Source organism: Eretmochelys imbricata, chromosome 8 (genome assembly GCF_965152235.1).
Source record: "Eretmochelys imbricata isolate rEreImb1 chromosome 8, rEreImb1.hap1, whole genome shotgun sequence".
NCBI lineage: Eukaryota > Metazoa > Chordata > Testudines > Cheloniidae > Eretmochelys > Eretmochelys imbricata.
The window spans coordinates 889,263-916,603 of record NC_135579.1 but is presented as its reverse complement, the minus strand read 5'-3'; the positions used below and the strand labels follow the sequence as shown (position 1 = coordinate 916,603).

At 64.2% G+C, this 27,341-nt stretch overlaps 2 protein-coding genes across 4 annotated transcripts; both read left to right on the top strand.

The window, feature by feature from the left end:
* Positions 1 to 6,795: 6,795 nt before the first annotated feature.
* DDX41 (DEAD-box helicase 41) lies at positions 6,796 to 19,573 on the top strand. 3 transcript variants are annotated; one of them, XM_077824479.1, is made up of 17 exons: positions 6,797 to 6,919; positions 7,003 to 7,101; positions 8,613 to 8,772; positions 8,871 to 8,945; positions 9,366 to 9,426; positions 11,038 to 11,174; positions 11,451 to 11,523; positions 11,714 to 11,867; positions 11,990 to 12,126; positions 12,477 to 12,639; positions 13,179 to 13,310; positions 13,489 to 13,560; positions 13,850 to 13,946; positions 16,163 to 16,312; positions 17,521 to 17,592; positions 18,102 to 18,212; positions 18,602 to 19,571. In XM_077824479.1, the coding sequence occupies exons 1-17, from the start codon at positions 6,896 to 6,898 to the stop codon at positions 18,736 to 18,738; spliced, it is 1,854 nt and encodes a 617-aa protein (XP_077680605.1). In that variant the 5' UTR covers positions 6,797 to 6,895; the 3' UTR covers positions 18,739 to 19,571. The 3 variants fall into 3 exon arrangements, with proteins under 3 accessions (XP_077680608.1, XP_077680605.1, XP_077680607.1); XM_077824481.1 differs by lacking the exon at positions 16,163 to 16,312 and having other exon boundaries at positions 18,602 to 19,573; XM_077824482.1 differs by lacking the exons at positions 16,163 to 16,312; positions 17,521 to 17,592; positions 18,102 to 18,212; positions 18,602 to 19,571 and adding an exon at positions 14,873 to 15,188 and having other exon boundaries at positions 6,796 to 6,919.
* DOK3 (docking protein 3) lies at positions 19,517 to 27,270 on the top strand. Its single transcript, XM_077824491.1, has 5 exons — positions 19,517 to 19,625; positions 22,883 to 23,176; positions 24,386 to 24,479; positions 24,946 to 25,118; positions 25,309 to 27,270. Exons 1-5 carry the CDS (start codon positions 19,569 to 19,571, stop codon positions 26,164 to 26,166), a joined length of 1,476 nt encoding a protein of 491 aa, XP_077680617.1. The 5' UTR covers positions 19,517 to 19,568; the 3' UTR covers positions 26,167 to 27,270.
* The last annotated feature ends 71 nt before the right edge of the window (positions 27,271 to 27,341 follow it).

Here is a 27,341-nt window from a genome sequence, read left to right as displayed (position 1 = left end):
GTACAGTTCCCCATCGCTGCCATCTGCGGGGCTCTAACTTCTGAACCAGCTGGGGTGGGCCACCACTGGCGGCAGGAGACAGAGCCAGGTGCAGCCCTGCTCTGAGCCAGCCTGGCCGTTCCGGTGCTGCAGCGTGGGTGGGGAAGGCCAGCGTGAACAGCTGCCCCAAAGGGGGCTGGTCGATGGGAGGGCCGTGTACTGACGCCCAGCACCAGAGTCTCTCTGCCTCTCCCACAGCAGGGAGCTGGCTGTGCCAGGCTCGCGGGAGGCGGGCAGCACTAGCGATGCCTGTTGGCGTTTTGGCCACAGGCAGCCAGCGAGCTGGACGCGGATGAGGGCCTGGCCAAGAGGAGAGCTGGCAGATGTGGCAGAGCCGGGGGTTGGTGGGTAAGAACCGAGGGAAGGTGGGTGGGGAGGAGCAGCCTAGGCAGCCGCCCCGAGAGAGAACCCACAAATTACAGGGGGAGGGGCAGCAAAATAGCCCCCTCCCCGTTTGCCAAAGCAGGGGCAAAGCGTGCCCAAAGAGCTAGGTGCTGCATGTGCCCCGTGCACCTCAGCCAGGGCCACTGCTGGGGGGCGACGGCCCGGCGCGCGGCAGCTTCCCGGCCATGGGGTGGCCCGTGCTGCCTGGGCCATGCACAGGGTTTGAGGCCCAGGTCTGCAAGGAGGGTCTGTTTGCCATAGTCAGACCCACCCTGCAGCCTGAAGGTGCCAGTCTGCTGCAGCGGCGACCAGCCGCGCCCCGGAAAGGCCTGCCAGGAGCAGGGATAAAGCTGCTGTAACTTGCATTTTGGATCAGCAGCCAGCCAGGCGCGCAGGCAGGTCAGTCCTGCCGCTGTGGTGCTAATGCCCAGCAAACACCAGGCGGGCTCGTGGGCAATTCAGGGTCTGGGGGGCAGAGATCGGGGTCTGGAGGGAAGCTGGGGGCAGGGTCGGGGGGGCAGAGATCAGGATGGGGGGTGGAGATTGGGGGAAGCTGGGGGTGGGGTGGGGATCAGGGTCTGGGGGGAAGCTGGGGGCAGGGTCGGGGGGGCAGAGATCAGGGTCTGGGGGGGAAGCTGGGGACAGAGATTGGGGTGGGGGGTGGAGATCGGGGGAAGCTGGGGGCAGGGTCTGGGGGGGCAGAGATGGGGGAAGCTGGGGGGGGGGTGGGGTGGGGGTGGAGATCAGGGTATGGGGAAGCTGGGGGCAGGGTCTGGGGGACAGAGATCGGGGTGGGGGTGGAGATTGGGGGAAGCTGGGGGTGGGGTGGGGATCAGGGTCTGGGGGGAAGCTGGGGGCAGGGTTGGGGGGACAGAGATCGGGGTGGGGGTGGAGATTGGGGGAAGCTGGGGGTGGGGTGGGGATCAGGGTCTGGGGGGAAGCTGGGGGCAGGGTCGGGGGGCAGAGATCAGGGTTGGGGTGCAGAGATCGGGGTCTGGGGGACAGAGATTGGGGTGGGGAGTGGAGATCGGGGGAAGCTGGGGGCAGGGTCGGGGGGGCAGAGATCGGGGGAAGCTGGCAGTGGGGTGGGGGGGTGGAGATCAGGGTCTGGGGGGGAAGCTGGGGGCAGGGTCGGGGGGGCAGAGATCGGGGCCTGGGGGGAAGCTGGGGGGAGGGGCAGGGTCTGGGGGGCCCGAGATCACGGTCTGGGGGACAGAGATCGGGGTGGGGGGTGGAGATCGGGGGAAGCTGGGGGCAGGGTCGGGGGGGCACAGATTGGGGTTGGGGGGGCAGAGATCAGGGGAAGCTGGGGGTGGGGTGGGGGGGTGGAGATCAGGGTCGGGGGAAGCTGGGGGGAGGGGCAGGGTTGGGGGGGCAGAGATCGGGGTCTGCGGGTCAGAGATTGGGGTGGGGGGTGGAGATTGGGGGAAGCTGGGGGCAGGGTCGGGGGGCCAGAGATCAGGGTTGGGGGTGCAGAGATCGGGGTCTGGGGGACAGAGATTGGGGTGGGGGTGGAGATTGGGGGAAGCTGGGGGGAGGGGAGGATCTGGGGGACAGAGATTGGGGTGGGGGGTGGAGATTGGGGTCTGGGGGGTGGAGATCAGGGGCTGGGGGGCAGAGATTGGGGTGGGGGGTGGAGATTGGGGGAAGCTGGGGGTGGGGGCAGAGATTGGGGTCTGGGGGGAAGCTGGCTGTGGGGTAGGGGGGTGGAGATCAGGGTCTGGGGGGGAAGCTGGCTGTGGGGTGGGGGTGCAGAGGTCGGGGTCTGGGGGGCAGAGATTGGGGTGGGGGGTGGAGATTGGGGGAAGCTGGGGGTGTGGGGCAGAGATTGGGGTCTGGGGGGGAAGCTGGCTGTGGGGTGGGGGGGTGGAGATCAGGGTCTGGGGGGAAGCTGGCTGTGGGGTGGGGGTGCAGAGATCGGGGTCTGGGGGGCAGAGATTGGGGTGGGGTGGAGATTGGGGGAAGCTGGGGGTGGGGTGGGGATCAGGGGCTGGGGGGCAGAGATTGGGGTCTGGGGGGAAGCTGGGGGCAGGGTTGGGGGTGCAGAGATCGGGGTCTGGGGACAGAGATTGGGGTGGAGATTGGGGGAAGCTGGGGGTGGGGATCAGGGGCTGGGCGGCAGAGATTGGGGTCTGGGGGAAGCTGGGGGCAGGGTCGGGGGGACAGAGATCAGGGTTAGGGTGCAGAGATCGGGGTCTGGGGGGCAGAGATTGGGGGAAGCTGGGGGTGGGGTGGGGATCAGGGTCTGGGGGACAGAGATTGGGGTGGAGGTAGAGATTGGGGGAAGCTGCGGGTGGGGTGGGGATCAGCGGCTGGGGGGCAGAGATTGGGGTGGGGTGGGGGGTGGAGATCAGGGTCTGTGGGGAAGCTGGCTGTGGGGTGGGGGTGCAGAGATCGGGGTCTGGGAGGCAGAGATTGGGGTGGAGGTGGAGATTGGGGGAAGCTGGGGGTGGGGTGGGGATCAGGGCTGGGGGGCAGAGATTGGGGTGGGGTGGGGGGTGGAGATTGGGGGAAGCTGGGGGTGGGGGGCAGAGACTGGGGTCTGGGGGGAAGCTGGCTGTGGGGTGGGGGTGCAGAGATCGGGGTCTGGGGGGCAGAGATTGGGGTGGGGGGTGGAGATTGGGGGAAGCTGGGGGTGGGGGGCAGAGATTGGGGTCTGGGGGGGAAGCTGGCTGTGGGGTAGGGGGGTGGAGATCAGGGTCTGGGGGGAAGCTGGCTGTGGGGTGGGGGTGCAGAGATCGGGGTCTGGGGGGCAGAGATTGGGGTGGGGGTGGGGGGTGGAGATCAGGGTCTGGGGGGAAGCTGGCTGTGGGGTGGGGGTGCAGAGATCGGGGTCTGGGAGGCAGAGATTGGGGTGGGGGGTGGAGATTGGGGGAAGCTGCGGGTGGGGTGGGGATCAGGGGCTGGGGGGCAGAGATTGGGGTGGGGTGGGGGGGTGGAGATCAGGGTCTGGGGGAAGCTGGCTGTGGGGTGGGGGTGCAGAGATCGGGGTCTGGGGGCAGAGATTGGGGTGGGGTGGGGGGTGGAGATGAGGGTCTGGGGGGAAGCTCGCTGTGGGGTGGGGGTGCAGAGATCGGGGTCTGGGAGGCAGAGATTGGGGTGGGGGGTGGAGATTGGGGGAAGCTGGGGGTGGGGTGGGGATCAGGGCTGGGGGGCAGAGATTGGGGTGGGGTGGGGGGTGGAGATTGGGGGAAGCTGGGGGTGGGGGGCAGAGACTGGGGTCTGGGGGGAAGCTGGCTGTGGGGTGGGGGTGCAGAGATCGGGGTCTGGGGGGCAGAGATTGGGGTGGGGGTGGAGATTGGGGGAAGCTGGGGGTGGGGTGGGGATCAGGGCTGGGGGGCAGAGATTGGGGTGGGGTGGGGGGGATCAGGGGCTGGGGGGGAAGCTGGCTGTGGGGTGGGGGGGTGGAGATCGGGATCTGGGGGGCAGAGATTGGGGTGGGGGTGGAGATTGGGAGAAGCTGGGGGCGGTGTGGATCAGGGGCTGGGGGGCAGAGATCAGGGTCTGGGGGGGGAAGCTGGCTGTGGGGTGGGGGGGCAGAGATCGGGGTGGGGGGTGGAGATTGGGGGAAGCTAGGGGGGGTGGGGATCAGGGGCTGGGGGGCAGAGATTGGGGTGGGGTGGGGGGCAGAGATCAGGGTCTGGGGGGGGAAGCTGGCTGTGGGGTGGGGGGGTGGAGATCGGGGTCTGGGGGGCAGAGATGGGGTGGGGGGTGGAGATTGGGGGAAGCTGGGGGTGGGGTGGGGATCAGGGCTGGGGGGCAGAGATTGGGGTGGGGTGGGGGGTGAAGATTGGGGGAAGCTGGGGATGGGGGGCAGAGATTGAGGTCTGGGGGGGGGAAGCTGGCTGTGCGGTGGGGGTGCAGAGATCGGGGTGGGGGGTGGAGATTGGGGGAAGCTGGGGGGGGTGGGGATCAGGGGCTGGGGGGCAGAGATCAGGGTCTGGGGGGGGAAGCTGGCTGTGGGGTGGGGGGGTGGAGATCGGGGTCTGGGGGGCAGAGATTGGGGTGGGGGGTGGAGATTGGGGGAAGCTGGGGGGGGTGGGGATCAGGGGCTGGGGGGCAGAGATCAGGGTCTGGGGGGAAGCTGGCTGTGGGGTGGGGGTGCAGAGATCGGGGTCTGGGGGGCAGAGGTTGGGGTGGGGGGTGGAGATTGGGAGAAGCTGGGGGCGGTGTGGATCAGGGGCTGGGGGGCAGAGATCAGGGGCTGGGGGGGAAGCTGGCTGTGCGGTGGGGGTGCAGAGATCGGGGTCTGGGGGGCAGAGATTGGGGTGGGGGGTGGAGATTGGGGGAAGCTGGGGGCGGTGTGGATCAGGGGCTGGGGGGCAGAGATCAGGGGCTGAGGGGGGAAGCTGGCTGTGGGGTGGGGGGGTGGAGATCGGGGTCTGGGGGGCAGAGATCAGGGGCTGGGGGGGGAAGCTGGCTGTGGGGTGGGGGGGTGGAGATCGGGGTCTGGGGGGCAGAGATCAGGGGCTGGGGGGGAAGCTGGCTGTGGGGTGGGGGTGCAGAGATCGGGGTCTGGGGGGCAGAGATCGGGGTGGGGGGTGGAGATTGGGGGAAGCTGGGGGGGTGGGGATCAGAGGCTGGGGGGCAGAGATCAGGGTCTGGGGGGGGAAGCTGGCTGTGGGGTGGGGGGGTGGAGATCGGGGTCTGGGGGGCAGAGGTTGGGGTGGGGGGTGGAGATTGGGAGAAGCTGGGGGCGGTGTGGATCAGGGGCTGGGGGGCAGAGATCAGGGGCTGGGGGGGGAAGCTGGCTGTGCGGTGGGGGTGCAGAGATCGGGGTCTGGGGGGCAGAGATTGGGGTGGGGGGTGGAGATTGGGGGAAGCTGGGGGCGGTGTGGATCAGGGGCTGGGGGGCAGAGATCAGGGTCTGGGGGGGGAAGCTGGCTGTGGGGTGGGGGGGCGGAGATCGGGGTCTGGGGGGCAGAGATTGGGGTGGGGGGTGGAGATTGGGGGAAGCTGGGGGGCAGAGATCAGGGTCGGGGGGGGGAAGCTGGCTGTGGGGTGGGGGGGCGGAGATCGGGGTCTGGGGGGCAGAGATTGGGGTGGGGGTGGAGATTGGGGGAAGCTGGGGGCGGTGTGGATCAGGGGCTGGGGGGCAGAGATCAGGGTCTGGGGGGGGAAGCTGGCTGTGGGGTGGGGGGGCGGAGATCGGGGTCTGGGGGGCAGAGATTGGGGTGGGGGGTGGAGATTGGGGGAAGCTGGGGGGCAGAGATCAGGGTCGGGGGGGGGAAGCTGGCTGTGGGGTGGGGGGGCGGAGATCGGGGTCTGGGGGGCAGAGATTGGGGTGGGGGGTGGAGATAGGGGGAAGCTGGGGGGCAGAGATCAGGGTCGGGGGGGGGAAGCTGGCTGTGGGGTGGGGGGGCGGAGATCGGGGTCTGGGAGGCAGAGATTGGGGTGGGGGTGGAGATTGGGGGAAGCTGGGGGGGTGGGGATCAGGGTCTGGGGGGCAGAGATCAGGGTCTGGGGGGGGAAGCTGGCTGTGGGGTGGGGGGGCGGAGATCGGGGTCTGGGGGGCAGAGATTGGGGTGGGGGGTGGAGATAGGGGGAAGCTGGGGGGCAGAGATCAGGGTCTGGGGGGGGAAGCTGGCTGTGGGGTGGGGGGCGGAGATCGGGGTCTGGGGGGCAGAGATTGGGGTGGGGGTGGAGATTGGGGGAAGCTGGGGGTGGGGGGCAGAGACTGGGGTCTGGGGGGAAGCTGGCTGTGGGGTGGGGGTGCAGAGATCGGGGTGGGGGTGGGGGGCAGAGATTGGGGTCTGGGGGGAAGCTGGGTGTGGGGTGGGGGTGCAGAGATCGGGGTGGGGGTGGGGGGCAGAGATTGGGGTCTGGGGGGAAGCTGGGTGTGGGGTGGGGGTGCAGAGATCGGGGTCTGGGGGGCAGAGATTGGGGTGGGGGGTGGAGATTGGGGGAAGCTGGGGGGCAGAGATCAGGGTCTGGGGGGAAGCTGGCTGTGGGGTGGGGGGGCGGAGATCGGGGTCTGGGGGGCAGAGATTGGGGTGGGGGTGGAGATTGGGGGAAGCTGGGGGGGTGGGGATCAGGGTCTGGGGGGCAGAGATCAGGGTCGGGGGGGGGAAGCTGGCTGTGGGGTGGGGGGGTGGAGATCGGGGTCTGGGGGGCAGAGATTGGGGTGGGGTGGGGGGTGGAGATCAGGGTCTGGGGGGGCGGAGAGCGGGGGGCGGGGTCTGGGGGGGCGGAGAGCGGGGGGCGGAGACCAGGGGCTTGCGGCGGGGGCGGGACACGTGGTGCAGGGGGCGGGGCCTAGCGCGCGGCGGCCGGGCTGCTCCGCCCCCGAGCTCTGCGCGGACCCCTCCGTAAGCGACTCGCTAAGTTTGTCCTTCGGCGCAGCCCGTCCTGCGCGTCGCCCCTCACGTGGTACGTCTGCGGGGCGTTGCTGAGCGACAGGGCCCGCCCCAGGCCCAGCGCCGACGCTCGTTGGCTACGCGCGTTTCGCCGGCGAGTCCGCGGGGACCGGACCATGGAGGTCGGAAGCGACCGGAAGGTGAGAGCCCCCCCCCCCCCGCGCCCGTGCCCGCCCCCGCCCGCGGCCTGTGGCCCGTGACGTGACCTTGTGTCTCCCCGCAGCGGCCGCGCGAGGAGCCGGCGGAGGGGTCGGGCCCGTCCGGGGAGGAGGATGACGGATACGTGCCCTACGTGCCGGTCAAGCAGCGGAAGCAGGAGATGGTGACGGCGGGGGCCGCGGCCGGGGCCGGTGGGGGGGAGGGGATCGGGGCCGGGGCCGGGGCCGGGGCCGGTGTGGGGGAAGCAGGAGATGGCCGGGGCCGGGGGGGCCGGGGCCGGTGGGGAGGGGGCCGGGGCCGGTGGGGGGAGGGGATCGGGGCCGGGGCCGGTGGGGGGGAAGCAGGAGATGGTGACGGTGGGGGGAGGGGGCCGCGGCGGGGGCCGGTGGGGGGGAGGGGATCGGGGCCGGGGCCGGTGTGGGGAAAGCAGGAGATGGCCGGGGCCGGGGCCGAGGGGGCCGGGGCCGGGGCCGGTGGGGAGGGGGCCGGGGCCGGTGGGGGGAGGGGATCGGGGCCGGGGCCGGTGGGGGGAAGCAGGAGATGGTGACGGTGGGGGGAGGGGGCCGCGGCGGGGGCCGGTGGGGGGGAGGGGATCGGGGCCGGGGCCGGTGTGGGGAAAGCAGGAGATGGCGGGGGCCGGGGCCGGGGCCGGGGCCGGTGGGGGGGAGGGGATTGGGGCCGGGGCCGGTGTGGGGGAAGCAGGAGATGGCCGGGGCCGGTGTGGGGGAAGCAGGAGATGGCCGGGGCCGGGGCCGGTGGGGGGGGAGGGGGCCGGGGCCGGTGGGGGGGAAGCAGGAGAGGGCCGGGGCCGGTGGGGGGAGGGGATCGGGGCCGGGGCCGGTGCGGGGGAAGCAGGAGATGGCCGGGGCCGGGGCCGGTGTGGGGGAGGGGATCGGGGCCGGGGCCGGTGGGGGGGAAGCAGGAGAGGGCCGGGGCCGGTGGGGGGGGAGGGGGCCGGGGCCGGTGGGGGGGAGGGGATCGGGGCCGGGGCCGGTGGGGGGGAAGCAGGAGATGGCCGGGGCCGGTGGGGGGGGAGGGGGCCGGGGCCGGTGGGGGGGAAGCAGGAGAGGGCCGGGGCCGGTGGGGGGAGGGGATCGGGGCCGGTGGGGGGGAAGCAGGAGATGGTGACGGTGGGGGGAGGGGGCCTGGGGCGGTGGGGGGGAAGCAGGAGATGGTGACGGTGGGGGGAGGGGGCCGGGGCGGGCTGGGTGTGGAGGGCCTGGGCTGGGAGGGGGCCGGGGCGGGCTGGGTGTGGAGGGCCTGGGCTGGGGGAGGGCCAGGCGGGGCGGGAGGGGAGGGGCTGGTGTCATCTCCCCCCCGCCCCCCCGTTGCCGTGGTGCTCCTGGCCCCAGTCCCGGCTTGTGAGCACTCTGCCTCTGGGCATGGGCCCCGGGGGGCTGCCCACAAGAGGTGGGGCTGGTAGGTTCAATTCCACTCCCCGAGCAGAGCCCCTGTGGCCCTGGGCAGGTCACTGGGGCTGTCGTGGGGACGGCATCATGGTCCCCCAGGGCAGATTGCAGGGGGCCCTGTGGGTGGATAAAGGGGGGGTCTCCTCCCCCCAAGACTATCGTTCCTCTCCTCGCTGGCAAGGGCACAACGGGGCCCGTGAGCTCCGTCTCCTGTAACGGGGCCCGTGTGGCTGCTGCGTGCTCTGACTGCTCTGTGTTCCCGCAGCTGCAGAAGCTGCTGCAGATGCGCAGGAAGGGGGTGCTGGAGGAGGAGCAGCGGGACAGTAGCAGTGAGCACCGGGGTGATGAAGATGATATTCCTCTGGGCCCCCAGTCCAACATCAGCCTCCTGGACCAGCACCAGCACCTTAAAGAGAAGGCGGAAGGTAGGGTTGGCAGGAGGAGGAGGGGGTCCCTTAGGGTGGCTTGTGGCCGGGGAGTAATCTGCGGGCAGCACATAACTCCCTTTCTCAACCCTCCACAGCGCGCAAGGAGTCAGCCAAGGAGAAGCAGCTGAAGGAGGAGGAAAAGATCCTGGAGAGCGTGGCAGAGGGTCGAGGTGGGTCGTGCTGGGATTGAGCGCTGTGGGGGAAGTGAAGTTGGCTGTGAGGTGACATTCACTCTCGTTCCCTGCCTGTTGCTGGCGAAGCGACAGAGGGAAAAGGTGACCGTGCTCATGCTGTCCTCATGTGGAAGCCCAGCCAACTGGTGTGGGGTTCAACAGTCCCAGCCTCTCCCTAGCTCCTGCTGCTCTCCCTGGAGAGAGCGAGTCATGCAGTTTGGTGTTGCTGACCCAGCGGGGCCCCACATGCACAGAGAGGGACAATTCCCTGCCACTTCACTCCTGTTCTGGCTCCCCCAAACGTCCTTTGTCCTGACTGCCTCACTGCTAAACCTCTAGTCAAAGCCACGTGCCCAGCTGACCTTGGCCTAGCTCTCAAGAGCTGGCACTGATCCTCCAGTCTCTGTTTTTGTGCAGCTTTGATGTCTGTGAAGGAGATGGCAAAGGGCATCACCTATGACGATCCGATTAAAACCAGGTGCGCTCCATGGGGATACATTGGCTGTCGGATTGCAGCGGCTTTGTGCAAGCTGAAAGAAACTCGAGGCGGTGTGAACTAGTGGTTTGAGTCCTCGACTGGGCATTGGGAGCCTTGGTTTTATTTTTGGAACTGGCAGCTGGGTTCTTCGACAAGCCATTTCCTCTGTCCCTCACTTTCTCCATCTGTAAAATTCGGGTGGTGACCCTGATTTCTTTTGTAGCAGGCTGTGAGGTCCCTGGCTGACAGTGCTATAGAAGAGCTAGGTATTGTCACTTACTGCACTGCAGGGCACACTGGGGATCCTTCTGGTTCATAGTGGTAGCAAATGCTCCTGCAAACTGCTAGCCTTGGGCTAAATGCTGAGCCTTAGGGGGAGCCCCAGTGAAGGAAGCAGGAACCGAATCTCCCCACATACCAGCGCCATGGAACCTGCCTTCTCTGCTGGAGCCAGCTTTAGAGGTTCCCCCCGGGCCTTAGTTGTGGCCCTGAAGATGCATGGCCTCCGAATTCTCTCTCACTGCGTACTTGTGCTCCACACTGACCTGTCATTTCAAAAAAGCTAGGCCATGCGATTCCAGAGCAAATCTCTGAAGTATGACTGATGAATCTGCTTGAATCTGCAGAGAGCCTGAAAGCGTAGCTCGGGGAGTTCTGACCTGCCCCAGTCAGTTCATTCGGGTTCCCATGGACTCCACAGTTCTTTGGCTGTGAAAGCTGGCATTTTCCCAAGATGCCCTGGGATTCACCCTTCTGCTGTAGCCAGGTGCCCAGCATGGTGTGGTACTGATTACTGTGTGTATTATGGTAACACACAGGGGGCTCGGTTGTGGCTCAGGGCCCCATTGTGCTAGGCTCTACCCACAAACAAGTTTTTGTGTCTGTTGGGCCCTGCTTGCAGCTGATCCTTGCTCCGCAGCCATCCTCAGCTGTGCGCACAGTTCCATGGGTCGGAGCAGCAGGGCTGGGGACTCGGAGTGAGAGCTGGGGCCCGGTCTCCAGCTGGGGAATTGGGAAGGCAGACGTGTGTGCTGGCGAGCTAGGCAGCCTAGAGAGCAACGCAGCAGCTGAGGCCTAGATAGGCTGCTGAGGGCTACAGCTCCTTCCCTGGCCTGTGGGGGGACCAGGCCCCACGGAGGGTATAACAGAAACATGGCCATGGGAAATACTCCTCAATAACTTGTACCCTGAGCCTCACTGGGAACGAAGGATGTTCCAGCCTTGGCCATGGAATTAGGGGTTGATGCTGCAGAGTGGAGCAGTTGCTTTCATTGTACCCCAACGCACATGGGAGCCGGAGCACCAGACGGTACCTGGCTATTCTGCTGGGTGGCTGACAGTTCAGTTACTCTGCTCTGGAAGTGGGCCCTGTGGGTGGGCTCTGTCCCCTCTTCATGGATGGCCCCAGCTTTTGCATTAGTGCCATTGGAGCCTGGAATCCTGGGGGGCTTGGGGCTCTATCTGGGGGATCAACGAGTACGCAGCTGGGCCAGTCCGCCTGCTGCCTGCCCAAGCAAAGCAGTGTTGAGCTCTGGGTGCGTCAGTGAGTGCAGCTCAGTCAGTCTGGTTTTCCTGTTCCTTGCTGAACCTCCTCCCCCACCCTCTCCGCAGCTGGAAGGCACCGCATTACATCCTGGGCATGTCGGAGGCACGGCACGACCGGGTGCGCAGAAAGTACCACATCCTGGTGGAGGGCGAGGGCATCCCCCCACCCATCAAGAGCTTCAAGGAAATGAAGTTCCCGGCAGGTGATTTGGGGCAGGGAGGAGTTGTTGTGGGGGAGGCACCTTGGTGTGTAGTACCTGGAGGTCATAGATCCAATTCAGGGATCACAACCAGCCCCCCCCCCTCCCCCCCCCGAGCTGCCGGTCTGGAGGCAGGGCCTGGGGGGGTGGGGAGGGGAGGAGGTGGCACTGATGAAACAAATGCTATTGGCAACTGGATGGAGGGGAGGTGGGTCACAGCCCTATGTCCGGCCACTCTTGTGCTACTAACACCCCTCTCCCCGCACATTCTGTTCGCAGCTATCCTGAGGGGCCTGAAGAAAAAGGGAATCCAGCAGCCGACTCCCATCCAGATCCAGGGCATCCCCACCATGTGAGTGCTGCCTTCCCCAGCTCTGGGAGCGCGGCCAGCAGGGTGAGACGGACACCCTGCCCCGGTGATACACCGTCCGCCTCCTCCCTGGCAGGGCACAGCCCTGGCTGGGAACACGCAGGGGCTGGCGCAGGGCTCCTCACTGCTTTGGAGTCTCTTCCCGCTGACCCGCTCCCCGTGTCTCCTGCAGCCTGTCTGGCAGGGATATGATTGGCATCGCATTCACTGGCTCAGGGAAAACTCTGGTGTTCACGCTCCCCGTCATCATGTTCTGCCTGGAGCAGGAGAAACGGCTGCCATTCTCCAAGAGAGAGGGACCCTATGGGCTCATCATCTGCCCCTCTGTAAGTGTGCTTGGCTCACGTGGGCAGGTCTGAGCCAGGGGCTTGCTGGGGTGATGTCGGATCGGGCATCAGCCAAGAGAGGCGGGCGCAGTGGGGATTAATGGACTCTCCTCTCTCTGTAGAGGGAGCTGGCCAGGCAGACCCACGGCATCCTTGAGTACTACTGCCACCTGCTGCATGAGGACAGCCTGCCCCTGCTGCGCTGCGCCCTCTGCATCGGGGGCATGTCTGTCAAGGAGCAGATGGAGACGATCAAACAGTAAGTCCTGCTCCGGAGGACCTGCGGGCAGTCCTCTTCCCTCCCTGTGTGGGCACCCCCAGGAGGATTGTATGCAGCAGCCTGTCTCACTGGGCACTGCATCTCCTCAGGCCTGCTTGGGTGCCAGGGTTCTGAGCCTGCAGCCTCGGGACCCTGCAGGAGGGGATCAGTCTGAGGCGAAGGTGAGAAGGCTGGGGTGGGGGCTGGGCAGGGTGCCTGCCAGCAGCATGAGGCTGAGGGGTGTGGTGTGGGGTGCTGGGTCCCTGGCGAGGTGGGCAGCTCGCGGGGCCCTTCCTCCCCTGCAGCCAGATTGTGCAGGAGCCCTGATGCCTGACTGCCCTGCCCCGCAGCGGTGTGCATATGATGGTGGCTACCCCGGGCCGCCTCATGGACCTGCTGCAGAAGAAGATGGTGAGCCTGGACATCTGTCGCTACCTGGCCCTGGATGAGGCCGACAGGATGATCGACATGGGCTTCGAAGGAGACATCCGCACCATCTTCTCTTACTTCAAGGTAGTTGGTGGGTAGGGGAGGTGTGGGTGCAGGGCAGCCGGTGCCCTGAAGGGTTTAATTCCCTTGTTCCCAGTCCCTGGCCTGGCCCACTCAGGAGCCTGGAGGTGCGTGTTGCCAGCACAGCTCCCCACCTGCCGGGGGCGCTGCGTCCAGCTCCTGGCCCGGGCCTCACTGGCTGCTGTGGAGCACGAGGGTCCTGGCTGGCAGGGCTAATGGCTTCCTTGTCAGGCCCCAGCTGCTGCTGCCCCGGCCTGCCTCCTGCAGCTTTTCACTGTGGGTAACAGCTCTGACCTCCCAGCTTGGCACTGTATTTCTGCCCTGTCTCATGCCTGCTGTCCCATGTGCCCCTCTGTTGGGGCTCTGGTCGCACCGTGTGTTGCCCCAGCCCTGCTGGCACAAAGCTGTTCTCCAAGGGCCCCTGTGTAGGGAGTCTGGGGTGCCTGCCAGCACCCACTGGCTGTTGCTGAGATCAGCTCACCCCATTCGTTGTACTGGCTGAATGGCCGTGCTAACCTCCCTGCCCTTGGCTCTCGGTCCAGGGCCAGAGGCAGACCCTTCTCTTCAGTGCCACCATGCCCAAGAAGATCCAGAACTTTGCCAAGAGTGCCCTAGTGAAGCCCATCACCATCAATGTGGGGCGAGCTGGAGCTGCCAGCCTGGATGTTATACAGGTGAGCCCCTGAATGCTCTGTGCTGGACCCCAGCGTGGCTGGGTCCCGGTGGTCCTGCCAGAATCCACTGTCTGCCAGAGGGGTTTGCTCTGGGCCCTGCGACCTGTGCCCTCCCGGGCCTGTGCGTATTCTCCCAGCTCCTGCCCCTCTCTGACTGGAGCCCTGTGTTTGTGCACAGGAAGTGGAGTACGTGAAGGAGGAAGCCAAGATGGTGTACCTGCTTGAGTGCCTGCAGAAGACCCCGCCGCCCGTGAGTACTGCACACCAGCTGCCCCAGCAGCTTGTCGGGGGAGGGAGGGACTGTAGCTGCTCCTTCCGATGGAACGTAGCCCTGATGCAGGCCAGCTCTTCCTGGCCCTGTGCCCCACCACAGGGTAGGGGACGAACGAGACCGTGCCCAGGTGCTTCGGGGTCCACAGCACTCCATGCTATGCCCAGGCTCTCAGCTGCAAACCCTCCAGCCAGCGGGTCCGCTGTGACGGGGCTGGTCAGTCCTGTGCAGTGCGGGGGTCTCTGTGCTGATGCTGGCCCTCTGGCAGGTGCTGATCTTTGCGGAGAAGAAGGCTGACGTTGACGCGATCCACGAGTACCTGCTGCTCAAGGGCGTGGAAGCGGTGGCCATACACGGAGGGAAAGGTCAGTGAGAGCTGCTCCCGTGCCCCGGTCACACGGGTAGCCATCCCAGCATGCACTGCTTTGAGTATCCCAGGCTGAGCACAGGGTGGAAGCCTCAATCAGATTGGCTGTGTTTGATGCCAGTCAGGTGCATCCCAGGGGATTGGTAGCCAGGGCCCTGAAGCGCTGGTGCAGGGGCTGGAAAAGTCTTGGATGGGAGGTGTAAACAGCTTGTCACCAAGAAGGATGCTGGTGACTGGACCCCTGCGGATGGATCCTTCCCCGTGCAAAGGCTCCCCCAGAGTGGGGTGTTCGACAGCCTGGCTGGCACAGGCTCCCCCAGAGACAGTTAGATCAGGCCTTGTCAGAGGAAGTCATTTCCCAGCTGTGAGGGTCATAGGGCTTTTAGCAGGGGAGCTGATGGACTCACCATTGCTTGGAGTCTGGAAGGTGAGACTAGTTGGCTTAAAAAGTTACGCTTGAATCCAGCTTCTGGGGGAAATCCCCCAGCCCGCATGCCTGGAGTGTTGGGTTGTATGGTCATCGCGGTCCTTTCTGGCCATGGACTCTGAATTGCCCTGTTCCCATACCTCCCCATGGCCCATGAAGGGGGTGAGTTGCATGCATGGCCCTCAGCGTGCTCAGAACCCTGCCCCTCTGCATTAAGATAATGACTAATCCAGTCTCAGGTTTCAGGGCTTCAACTGGTCACCTGTGGGGGTCAGGCAGGAGATTTTTCAGTTGGTGCACAATTGCCTAGATGTACTCTGGGGTTTTCTCACCTTCCCCTGGGGTGCCAGGGATTGGCCACAGCTGGAGACAGGGCACCTCTCAGGTGGACCAGACCAGTGGGTCTTGCTGACATGCTTAGGGTTTGAGCTCGAGAAGGAATTTCTCTCTAGGTAAGATTGGCTGGGAACCAAGGGCTTCTTCACCTTCCTCTGCAGCGTGGGGCATGGTCTGCCATATGGGCAAATCTCACCAAGTCACTTCCCAGCTGCTGCAGGGACGTCGGGCACTGCTGACACCTTGCTGTCTCCTCTTCTCCGCCTGTGGCTCACGGCTGAGTCTTAAAGAATTTCAGTCCTCGGGGCACTCGTCCTTGGGCTCCATAGAGGGGTGTCTGTGAAATGCTCTGGCCTGTGAGACGCAGGAGGACAGACCGGATGACCCAATGGTCCCTTCTCTGAAACTCTGCAGCGCCAGCTTGACAACGAGAACCACTTCTCTCGGTGCAATGCCTTCCTGTCAGATGCTTGCATGGGTGGGGTCAGAGCTCAGCCTCTCTTCCGGTGCTGCTTTCTCATAGATCGTTTTACCATCTTGCCCATCATTTAGTTGTGTTCTCCAGGGGCCCAGCTCACCCTACCCACATGTGCACCAGCTACGGGAGAGCTCATAGCTAGCTCTCTGGGCCTTGTAGCTGCACTGGTCTCCAGGCCGGGCCGCTTGCCAGCCTGCAACCTTGGTGCTTGCTTGGGCACCCTACCCCCGTGACAGCTCACTCCATGGCCTCATGCTGGGAGCATGCCATGGAATCCAGCTGACTGCCCCAATGGGAGCTGGGGAGCAGGAGGCAGATGCAGGCGGGGCCTGGCAGGGCAGGGGTAGGAAGGCAAAGCATTAGGGCCCCTGGCAGCAGAAATGGTGCAGCCCAGAGTGTGAGAGGGCAGGGTGGGATCCCTGCTCAAAGCTAGCAGTTCTGGCTCTCAGCAGATTCAAGCAGGTAGTGCTGCACTAGCCTAGCCTCTGTTCGCATTCCCCAGCCGGTTGCCACAGCCCTACAGGTAGAAACGTAGTGGCTTTGAACGAAAGCAGGGGCTGTGGGGCCCTGAGATGGCTTCTGAGGAATGCCTGTCGGGCAGTGCTGCGAAGGGACTAGGCAGTCCAGTTCCCAGGCCTCTGCTGTGAATCTAGCCCCAGCTCCCTAACGTGACGAGCTGTTCTGGACTCAGCTCCATGTGCCATGGGCCACGGCCAGGCAGGTCACCACACCAGGGGCAGGACCGAGGAGATGAGTGAGCCTTCCTCGGACCGGCTGCTCCCTCGGGCCCCCATGGAACCCTGCTGTGGTGTCTGACCCACAGGGCCCCCTGCCTCTGGCGCATGGGGGAGAGGTCTGACTAGTACTTGGCATATCGCTCTGTCCATGCCCCTAGTCTGAGGTGGGTTTGGGGGCGGGGCCCTGAGCTGGCAGAGCGGGGCCCGCGCTAACCCTCTGTGCTGGGCCCTTCCAGACCAGGAGGAGCGGACGAAGGCCATCGAGGCCTTCCGGGACGGGAAGAAGGATGTCCTGGTTGCTACCGACGTAGCCTCCAAGGGCTTGGATTTCCCAGCCATCCAGCACGTCATCAACTACGACATGCCAGAGGAGATCGAGAACTACGGTAGGGCAGAGGGCCCAAGGACAGGGGGAGGGAGGTGAGCCAGGCAGAGGTGTTACCCACACAAAATTCTCTGTTGTTCGCACGTTCGAGGGCACTCACCTTTATGCAGTTCCTAGGGCTCCAGGTGAAAGGCCCAGGGCTCTACCCCTCCATGGGGTCTGTGCAAACACCCTTTCCCTGTGGACTCGGGGCTTAATCTTTGCGGGTTTACAGGGTCTTTTACCAGTGAAAGAGCCTCTCACAGTAATATCCTACTTAACCTCTATTTATTAACAATCACCAAAACAATGCACATGCTACACATACAGTGCTTGCCACTCCCAATAAGACAGAAGAACTTTTCTTGATGGCCAGTCAGGATCAGGTCCATCTCGGGGACTCCAGTTTCTGCACGGTGTCATTGGCAGTGTTGAGTCTGGCAGCTCTGATCTTTGGGGCTGTGTCCTGGAGTTGGTTCTGCAAAACTTCCTTTTGGACCCCAGTTTATATAGTGAAACTTGAGTCCTGCTTAGCTGTACCTTAACCAGTCATTTTACTAACCCATCCTAACAAGTTGAAACAAAAATCTCTAACCAATCCAAACCACCACCTAAATTAATTTACACAGAGCAAAATTAATTACGTAGCAGACAGAAACAATTGAAGAACCAGACAGAGATCATACAGACAAACAATAGGGAAGTGGGTACCATAATGATAAAACAAGAAGAAATGAGGATTTCACAATCCCAACTATTGAGAAGTGATTTCTTCCCAGGCAGGTGCCATCAAACTAAGTTTTCTTTAACCATCTTAAGATCTGTTTCTTTATCTGGTGATGGGGGTACTATTAGGCCAGGATCTCCCTTTTAACAGCCTGATATGACATTGCTTTATTGTAATTTAGATGGAAAGGTGAGGATGTGACTCCTGCTTCTTAGCTCATGGCTGCTGGTTTTTTTAACCTGGCTGCAGACAAAGGCCTTAGGCTTTAGGCCTTGCAATATGGCTACAGACAAAGGCCTTACAGAGGGTGAACCAGGCAGATTGCTTTGCTCTGTTCAGGGATGGGAGGACAGGTCCTTGGGCATGTCCCTGCAGTGGCTGGTCTCCTTGGGAAAGGCAGCATCCTTGGGGTGGGGAGGTCCCCCGTCTGGGTACTCAGCTGGATTCCTGCCTGGCTCTCTGCGGTCAGTGGCCTGGGTCTGACTCTCTGTTTCTCCCCATAGTTCACCGAATTGGGCGTACGGGTCGCTCGGGGAACACCGGCATCGCCACCACCTTCATCAACAAGGCCTGTGGTGAGGGGCACGCGGGAGCGGGGCTGTGGCTGGCTGCTGTGCCCTTTGGGTTCGCAGCAATTGGGCTGAGCTGGGCCAGGAGTGTCTCTGCCCTGCCCTGGGAGCTTGCCCCTGGGCTGGGCTCAACACTTAAAGGGGAAACCTCAAGGAACACCCACGTGTTGCAGGGAGTGGGCTGGGGCTCCCTAGGGGGTGCTCCCTAGCACAGGACCGTGCGGCCCAAGGAGCAGGGCGGGTGACTCAGTAGAGCGGGCTGCTGTCCCTCAGACAGTGCTGCCCCGATGCCCGTGCTTGGGGGTGCTGTGCCCCCCTGTGGGGTTTGCTGGCGCTTACGGACTCCTTTTGTCCCCAGCTTGGCTGATTTTCCCCCCCCCACCCCTCCCCGCGCGCAGTCTCCCCTGGATTGAGCATTGCCCTCTGTCCTGCTGGTGCCCAGATCCAGTGGGCCCTTGTGGCGGGGCAGAGCTGCCCCAGGCCAGGCTCGGTTCTCATGTTCCTCTCTGCCCCAGATGAGTCCGTGCTCATGGACTTGAAGGCGCTGCTGTTGGAGGCCAAGCAGAAGGTGCCCCCGGTGCTGCAGGTGCTGCACTGTGGGGACGAGACCATGCTGGATATTGGAGGTGAGGGGTCGGCGGCTCCCAGCTGCCCTAGGGGGCGGGGCGGGGGTTGCCACAGCACTGTTGCCTGCGTGGTGGTGCAGACGTGGAGGGGGCAGGGCACTCTGGACCCTGCACTGCCCGGCTGGCAGGCCACTCCTTGGGCAAAGCACCCAGAGCTGGCACGTCCAGGCCCCAGCGCTCCCATTGGTTGGAGCACTAGTCTGGGTCTCGAGAGGTCAGTTCCCTGCTCTGCCATGGTCTGGGGCTCAGCTCCCCATGTGATGGGCTGGCCCTGCCTCTGCGGGGTGCTGGGCTGGGGCTGCTTCCCCCTGTGCTGTAGGGTGTGCGCACTGTCCTGTCCCCACCCCACCCCCGGCAAGCTGCCTCTGACCCCACTCCCTCCATTGCAGGCGAGAGGGGCTGTGCCTTCTGTGGGGGCCTGGGCCACCGCATCACCGACTGCCCCAAGCTGGAAGCCATGCAGACCAAGCAAGTCAGCAACATCGGCCGCAAGGACTATCTGGCACACAGCTCCATGGACTTCTAGCCCAGGCCCCTGGGCTGCACTGCTGCCTGTGGTGTGTGCTTGCTGGGCCAGGCAGGAGAGTTCCCCGGAGCCCAGCAGCCTTGGCAGCTGGCCCCGCTTCTTCCCGAGAGCATGTGGGGCCGGGCCCTTCTGCAGGCAGGTCCATGTCCCTTCCCTCTGGGCTCAGGCATGTCGTAAGGTGCCTGTTGTGTGGGCCGTGGTCAGTGCTGCTCGGCCAGGCCCCGTGCTTCCCTGCTCGGAGAGGAAGCATCGGCGCTATGCTGCAATGGCCCGTTACGTCAGCCAGTGTCAACATGCAGGCATCGGGCAAGCCGGCCCCAGCCTCTCGCAGGCTCTGCAAAGCCCCTGAGCACAGGGGAGCCATGGCCAGAAGCAGGAGCCGTCACGCGGGGCTGGGGCCAGTGGCACCTGCCGAAGGCCTGGGGTTCTGAGGGGCGGCTGTGCTAGCCCCTGGGTTGTGGCTCACCGCACGCAAGTTGCTCTGGGCTGGAAGAGCCCTGAGGCATTGCTGACCCTGGGCTGCGGGCCAGCCCGGTGTCGTTGCTGGCTGCGGAGGAGCTGGGCAGCGGGGCACCATCTCCAGGCTTGACTGTCTGAACTCAGCAGCCCCGTGCAGGCTGCTGCTGCCTCTGCCATGCTCATTCTGCCCCACTGGTCTCCCTGGGGGACGTTGCTCCCCCGCGCTGCCTGCCCCTCACCCCACACACCACAAAGGGGAAGTTAGCGAGAAAGGAAGTCTCCCCGCGCACTCACTCCGCTTCAGCGGCCACCACTCCCCATTACCGGCACCGCTGCCTTCTGCACACAGCCCTGCCAGGCCGGCTGGGCCCATGGAGACCCCTGTGAAGGCCGGGATCCTCTATGTCCAGCACTTGAAATTTGGAAAGGTAAAGGGGGGAGGGGCTGAGAGTGCTGGGCACAGGAGTGCAGGGAGAGGGGGGGTTGGTCTTCAGGCCTGACAAAGCGGAGCGGGAGTGGCCTCTGGTCACCGCCCCACGACTGACCATGCTGTGTCTGATCTCAACCCCTGCTGGCCCCAAGGCACCAACTCCAGGCTTTGGGGTAGGGGGGCTCACCCAGGCAGCCTCCCTGTGTTCCTGAGCCACACCTGTCCCAGCTATAAGCTGCGTCATGAGAGTAACTCTCACTGAAATGTTAATAAACAGACTTAAAACAAAATCCAGAGCTTTGGGGGGTGGGGAGTTTGAACAGGAGTCCCCCTTGCTATGTGCTTTGGGGAGTGCGGCACTGTCTACGGGGGGAGGCTTGGGGCCCCTGCCTCTCTGCCAACAGAACTGGGGGTTGTGATTGCTGCAGGGAACTCTGGGAGATAGAGCTGGCGGGAGACAAAGGGGTCACCTTGCCCTCTGCCCCTTTGCGCTGTCTCTGGGGAAAGGTTGGCTGCTGCCGTGGGTTCCTGGGGGCTTGGTGCTGACTGCTGTCTGAGGCTGGGGCAGGTGGGTCATGCTGGGCGCAGGGGCAGATTTCAGGTCAGGTCCCCAGAAGTCTCATTCTCCAATGAAAAGGAGGACTTGTGGCACCTTAGAGACTAACCAATTTATTTGAGCATGAGCTTTCGTGAGCGACAGCTCACTTCAAGGGAGCTGTAGCTCACGAAAGCTTGTGCTCAAATAAATTGGTTAGTCTCTAAGGTGCCACAAGTCCTCCTGTTCTTTTTGCGAATACAGACTAACACGGCTGTTACTCTGAAACCTGTCATTCTCCAATGAGTGGCTGCAGGATCCCACCTGGGCAGCTTCACCAATGTGCCTTGGCCCTGCTGAGGCACTGGGGACTCGGAGTAAGAGCAGGCCTTGGGGGGGCGCCTAGTGGCTACCGGGGGGACTGTGGGCACAGCTTGTTCCGGGCTTTGGGAGCCGGGAGTCCTCTCTGCAAGGCAGCATCTGAGCTGTGTGGTAGGATTGCCATGTGCTTGGCTGCCCAGGCCCATGCGGGGTTTGTCCTTGGCCCCTCCCCGGGGGAGGGCTGGGGCTGTGGAATATGCAGCGAGCTCCCTGGTTGCCTGGGAAAGCAGGTCCCAGGAATACGCCTGCCCCATGGAGCACTGTGGGGAGGTTTGGGACAGGCTGGGGCATGTCCCTTGGGCTGCAAGAACGCTGCACTGCCAGCCTGGCCCTTCGGCTCTGAGAGCATGCAGCACCTTGAAGGTAACGGCAGAGGCAGGGCCCTGACTGGGCAGCTTTGGCTGGGCCCCTGTCTGTGCTAACTGATGATGGGCCCCTCAGCTGTGCTCTCTGCCCCCACCCCAGCTGTGCCCAGTAGGGTGCCCCACATGCGTGAGCTGAACAAAGAGCGGGGAAATTCCCCCCTTTGGGAACGGGGGGGGCTCTGTGTGCACATGGGAACTGCTTGCATGGTATAGACGCCCATGGGAGGGGAGGGGCTAAGCCCCTCCCCACCCCAGAAAAGTGTAGGGTTTGCATGATTAAAAGCAAGGCTGCTTTGGGGACAGCTCATTCTATTACAATGAGCAAACACAGTTTGGCTGGGAACCAAATTCCTCCCTGGGGGGCCCCTGCTGTTTTGTTTTATATGTAGTGCACTTCTCCCCCCCTCCCCGCTTTGAAAAAAGCACTCTGCTCCCCTGCTGGGCCGGTATTTATGGCCTGGTGGGTGCTGTGAGCCAGGCTCATCTGCCTCTATCCCTTAGACTCTACTGGGCCAGGCCCATGGACCCAGCTGCTGCCACACTGTTCTGTCCCGCACCCCTGCAGGTGGGGGTGCTCCCTCTCTCTCTCCCCTGCTGTGCTCTGGCAGGCCAGGTGCTGGCTGATGCAGACCCTCCCCAGGGAGGATGTGGCTGCTGCTGGCTCCGGGGCCTGGGCTCATGCAGCAGATGTGGGGCAGCTATCGAGAAAACAAATGGCTCAAAATGGCTTAATTTGCATCAAGCTCTGGGCTAAAAACAGCCCCAGCAGCCCAGCTCGGTCCAGGGCCAAGTTGTAGCTCTGGAGAGGGCAGCTAGTGGGTACAGCAGGGAGCCCAGAATCAGGACTTGGGGCCTATCCCACCCCATCGCTGGCTCGCTGCATGGCCCCGCCTGGGTCAGGGAAGCCAATCTGGCTGTGCTAGGGGTGGCTGTCCTGGCTAGCCACTAGGCTGAGGCTCAGAAGCCTGTGGAATTGCCTCTTCCCTCACATCCCGCCCCTTGGTGCTCGTGACCCTGAGGTTCCAGGTACCTGCCCGAGGAGTATCAGCTCCTCATGCAGAGTAAGATCAGGGTGTCTTTGCGGGAGTGGGCCGTCCTCCTGCACCTAGGGTCTGGGAACGCGCCAGATGTCAGCAGGACACATGCCCAGTGGGCCCTCCCCGAACCCTTCTGTCTCCTGCAGATTACTTCACTTAGGACAGAAAAATCACGTGCGCAGTTACCAGCTGGGGATTAAGGGACTAGGTGGTAATACACTGAAAAGGGACAGGCCTAGCAGGGATCATAAGGTGACTGAGAGTCCCCGGTGTGATGCAGCTGTGCAAAAGGCTGCTGTCGCTCTGGGTGTATTAACAGCAGACAGGAGGTGACTGTCCCACTCGGCGGGGCCGCGTGAGGCTGGAGCGCTGTGTCCAGTTGTGGGAGCCGCACTCGAGGGAAGATGTGGACAAATTGGAGAGACCAGAGGCAGCAGAGCAACAAACCTGATGGAAGGTTTAGAAAATCTGCCCTGTGAGGAATGATTTAAAAAACTGGGCGTGTTTAGTTCAGAGAAAAGCAACCGAGGGGCACCAATCTGGGGAGGGCTTTTCTAAAGGGTGCTATCTGCTGAGGCAGGGTGAGGAGCAATGGGCTTCAGACTGAGGGTAGGAAGCAGGAGAAACTGCCTGACTCTCCAGGTAGGTCAGCGCTGGGCCAGGTGGCCGGGCCAGGATGTGGTATTCCCGGCATGGGAGAGTTTTAAGACCATTTTGGACAAACCCATCAGGGGGGCCCAGTTGACTGAGTCCTGCCCTGGTGCGGAGGCCTGGACTTGTGGCCCTCTGGCAGTCCCCTCCAGCCCCTCATCTCTGCCAGCCCCACCCTGTTCTCTGCCACCTCCCGTGGGCACCAGGGGCCATTTGCATTGCTTTGTGGGCAAATAGGGCTGTGCTGGGAGCCCCTGGGGTGAGTCGTGCCCTATCTGCCCCCCAGAAGTCCTGGAGGAAGGTGTGGGCCCAGCTCTTTGCCAACAGCCCCTGTGGCATTGCCCGGCTGGAGACATGCGAAGTGCGGAACGACGGCTCTGGTCCAGAGAAGGCATCCCTGCGGAGGTGTGAGCGCCGGGTCATCCGGCTCGCAGACTGTGTCTCTGTGGGGCCTGCAGACGCCCACAGCTGCCCCAAGGGCACGGCTGCCTTCTCCCTGAACACCATGGAGAAGAGCTACATGCTGGCAGCCGAGCAGCGGGACGGCTGGATAGCACAGCTCGGCCAGCTGGCCTTCCAGGTACTGCCCCCACCAGCCCTGGGTACCGCTCCTCAGCACCAGGGCTGACCCACCTAGGCTCCCTGGGCAGCGCCAGGAGACCCGGGGGGAGGGGGTCTGCTGGGGTGGGGCTGCCATAAACCAAAGCAACACCCCTGCGCTGGCATCGGCAAGGACCTCCCAGATGCCATCATGGCCTCGCCTGCACTGCCTCCTCCCCCTGGGTGCTGGCATGGCCCTGCCAACCCCACCCACTCCCCCTGGCTGCTGGTATGGCCCTGTGTCACGGAGTCCCCGGCCGATGCTCTGGAACTGCTCCCCATGAAGCCAGTCAGGACTCTGGGGAAGTCTCCTCTCTGGGAGCAGCCTGTCTGCAGGACACACAGCTCACCCAGCTTCCTGGGTCTGACCTCAGAGCATTCAGCCTCCTCTGCCCCTCTGTGCGCTTCCCCCAGCAAGTCTGCCCAGGCGGGGTCTTGGGGAAGCCAGAGGGTCCTGCACCCCAGCTCTGCAGTCAGATGGGACTCTCAGCCAGCCAGTAAAACAGAGGTTTGTTAGACGACAGGAACATGGTCTAAAACAGAGCTTGCAGGTGCAGAGAACAGGACCCCTCAGCTGGGTCCATTTTGGGGGACCGTGAGCCAGACAACCCCGTCTGCCCTTCATTCCTCATCCCCAGCCAGCCCCAAACTGAAACTCCCTCCAGCCCCCCCTCCTCTGGGCTTTGTCCCTTTCCCGGGCCAGGAGGTCACCGGATTCCTTTGTTCTCCAACCCTTTAGCTCTCACCTTGCAGGGGCGAAGGGCCCAGGCCATTAGTGGCCAGGAAACAGGGTGTCGGCCATTCTCTGTGTCCTGATCCCTGCACACACCTGCCCTCTAGGGCTCTGCAATGATCAGACACCCTTACCCCACCACCTAGAGACTTAAGAACTGCCTAGGGGAAACTGAGGCACCCCCACATTATTCAGAGGAAATATTAAGAACAGTCCCACTTCGTCACAGCCTGCCCCTCCCCCTGGGTGCTGGCACACCCCACCTCCTCCCCCGGGGCGCTGGCATGGCCCCTGGCTCCTCCCCTGGGTGCTGGCATGGCCTCTGCCCCAGGGGATCTGAGTTGGCTGCACCCTGTTGCCCATATTTGGGTGCCAGGAGGGTACAGCCCCTGTGTCCATGGGCGGGGAAGGGCAGGTGCCCTGGGGGGCTGCAGCTGCTCTGCTCTCTGCTTTCAGTGCACTAACGAGCCAGCACCTGGCAGCACCAGGGACCCCCCTGGACCTGATCTCCACGTGGAGGAAAACACCCTCTACTCATCCTGGCAGGACTGTACGTACAGCCGGGCACCGTGTGGGTCAGGCACAGGGACCCCAGGCGAGGGGGAGGGGCAGGGACCAGAGGATCCCACCCAGTCGGCTGGAGGGAGGCTGGAATTGGGGGCCTTGGAATGGAGGGGGAGGGTCTTCCTGCATGGGGTGCCTGGGGAGAGCAGAATGGCTGGAGATGTGGCTGGGGGCCGCTTGGGGCCAGGCAGTGACTTTGGTGGGGCAATGCAGTGGGGCCGGGCAGTGAGTGGGGAAATACAGTGGGGCCAGGCAGTGACTCTGGCAGGCAGGAAGGGGGACGCAGTGGGGCCGGGCAGTGACTCTGGTGAGCAGGGGGGAACACAGTGGGGCCGGGCAGTGACTCTGGCAGGCAGGAAGGGGGACGCAGTGGGGCCAGGCAGTGGCTTGGGCAGAAGGTGGGATGCAGTGGGGCCGGGCAGTGACTCGTGTGTGGGTTTGTTTCCCTGCAGTGAACGAGTTCCTGGTGCTGGTGCACAAGACGGATGCCTCCGCCAGGTGCGGCCTGAGTGGGCACTACCTGCTGGCCGCCTTGCCCAAGGGGCTTGTGCTGAAGACCCCCCAGTCCCGCCAGTCCCTCCTCACCTGGCCCTACCCCTTCCTGCGCAAATTCGGCCACGACAAGGTACTGGGCTGCCTCCCGCAGGGGCCACCTCTGCCCTTGCAGTGCCAGGGGCCGCAGGAGCACCGGGGCAGGCCCAGCCCTGCCGTCTGCCTGCTCCAAGCCTGCGTGGGCCCCTTGGGGAGACCCGAGCTCTCCGGGCAGGCGTCCATGGCCCAGCACCCCAGGTAACGCTGCTGTCTGCTCCCTGCAGGCCCTGTTCTCCTTCGAGGCAGGCCGCCGCTGCGACTCGGGCGAGGGCATCTTCACCTTGGCCACCAGCCGGGCCGCTGAGCTGTGCAACCTCGTCTCCGCAGCCATCGCCCGCCAGAGCAGCAGCCTCCTGGGCAGGAGCAGCCCCCAAGCGCCGGAGCCTCTGGGCTCCAGGCAGGGAATGGAGCCCAGGCTGCGGAGCTCCCAGAGCCTGGAGGAAGCGCTGCCCCCCTGGGCCCTGGAGGGTGCAGGGAGGCCGTCCCTCCCTGCGGGGCTTTGTCCAGAGAGCGGACAGGCCCTGCCCTGCACCCTGGAGTTGGGGGGCTGTGCAGGGGCAGGAGCTGAGACCCCCATCGTCTATGCCTCCATCCACAGAGGCCTGCAGCCCCCGCTCGAGCCCTGGGGAGAGGCCAAGGTGGAGCAGGGAGTGGCCAGGGCGTTCTGCGGGCAGGGACTCCGGCTTTCGGAGCATCTCTACGAGAACCTCTACACCCTGGGCCGCTCCTGCTCCGTGGAGGGGGAGGGGTCCTCACTCCTGGGCTCCAGGGGCTCCCCGGAAGGGAGCAGCACCAACCTGGCCCCCATCTACGACAACAGTTGCATGGTGTCCAAGCGCTGGAGCAGCCCCCTGGCTCCCAGCACGGGGCCCAGCCCCTCCCTGGAGGCCCAGTACAGGCGGCTGCTGGATCAGGAGGGGCAGGAGCGGGGCGAGGAGGAGGAGGGGGAGGAAGATGCTCTAGTCAGCTCCCTCCCGCAGGCCACAGTTAACAGTGGCTTCAGGAAGCTAGTCACCCTCCTAAGCCAAGAGGTAGCCCCCAAGGTGCCTGGCAAGAGCTCCAGCAGCCTGGACAGGGCCTAGCCCCCCTGCTGGGCAGCTCTGGGCACAGGCTGGCGGTGAGGGGGGCACGCAGCCTGCATCTCCCCCTACGCTGAGATTCACCCTAGCCCTGAGCACACGGCTGGGTCAGCCAAGGGCAGCCCCCAGCTCTCCCCTGCCCTGCCTGAGCCCGAACCCCGGGAGAGAAGGCTGGCCCAGGACTCCTGGGTTACTCAGGCAGGTGCCTGGGTGAGGCTCAGTCATTCCAGCGGGATGGTGGCTGCTCCCAAGGCTGGCATAGGCTGACTCTGCCCTTGGCACCTGGGCCCCTCCGCAGGGACAGGGACAGATTCTGCACAGGCCTGGCCTGGCCTTCCCCTTCGAAGGTGTGGGAGGGAGGGATGGAGCCAGTGTGGCCTCATGATGCCCTCAGCACAGGGCGCCAGGGCTGGGGTGGCTGGGGCTGGGTCGCATGAACGGGCTGTGCCCGGTGGGTGATGGGGAGAGGTAACCCTGCCGGGAGGGTGGGTCACATGGCAGCTGCCTGGCACGGGCTCCCCAGAGGTGCTCAAACGGCAGGGGAAGGTCTGAGCGTGGCTGGGGGCAACGCTGGCTGCTGCAGGTCAGGGGAGGCAGCCGGGGCTCCCTGTTCTCATCGCTCCGCTGCCCCGCAGCCAGTGCACTCCAGGCGGGCTAGGAGCAGGCAGGTGCTGCTGACACTAACGCTGCCGTGGAGCGTGGCCGCCTGGGGCAGCCCAATGGCCCGCCCCGCCCCGCCCCGGCTCCTGTCTGCCACCACTTCCGAGGGAGCGAACAGAACAGGGTGAGTGTGAGCAATTCGCACCCTGGACTCCAGCCCCGGGTGCTGGCAGTCAGAGGTTAGGGACACCTGGAGTGTGGGGTTTGGTCCCTGCCCATCCTGGCTAACAGCCTTTGATGGTCCTGTCTGCCATGAATTTACCTAGTTCTTTTTTCAACCCTGGTATAGTTTTGGCCTTCACAACATCCTCTGGCAAAGAGTTCCCCAGGCTGACTGTGCGTTGTGTGAAGAAGTACTTCCTTTTGTTTGTTTTAAACCTGCTGCCTGTTAATTTCCTTGGGTATCCCCTGATTCTTGTGTTATGAGAAGTAAATAACATGTCCCTAGTCACTCTCTCCACCCTAGCCATGATTTATAGACCTCTCTCATCTCCCCCTGAGTCCTCTCTTTTCCAAGC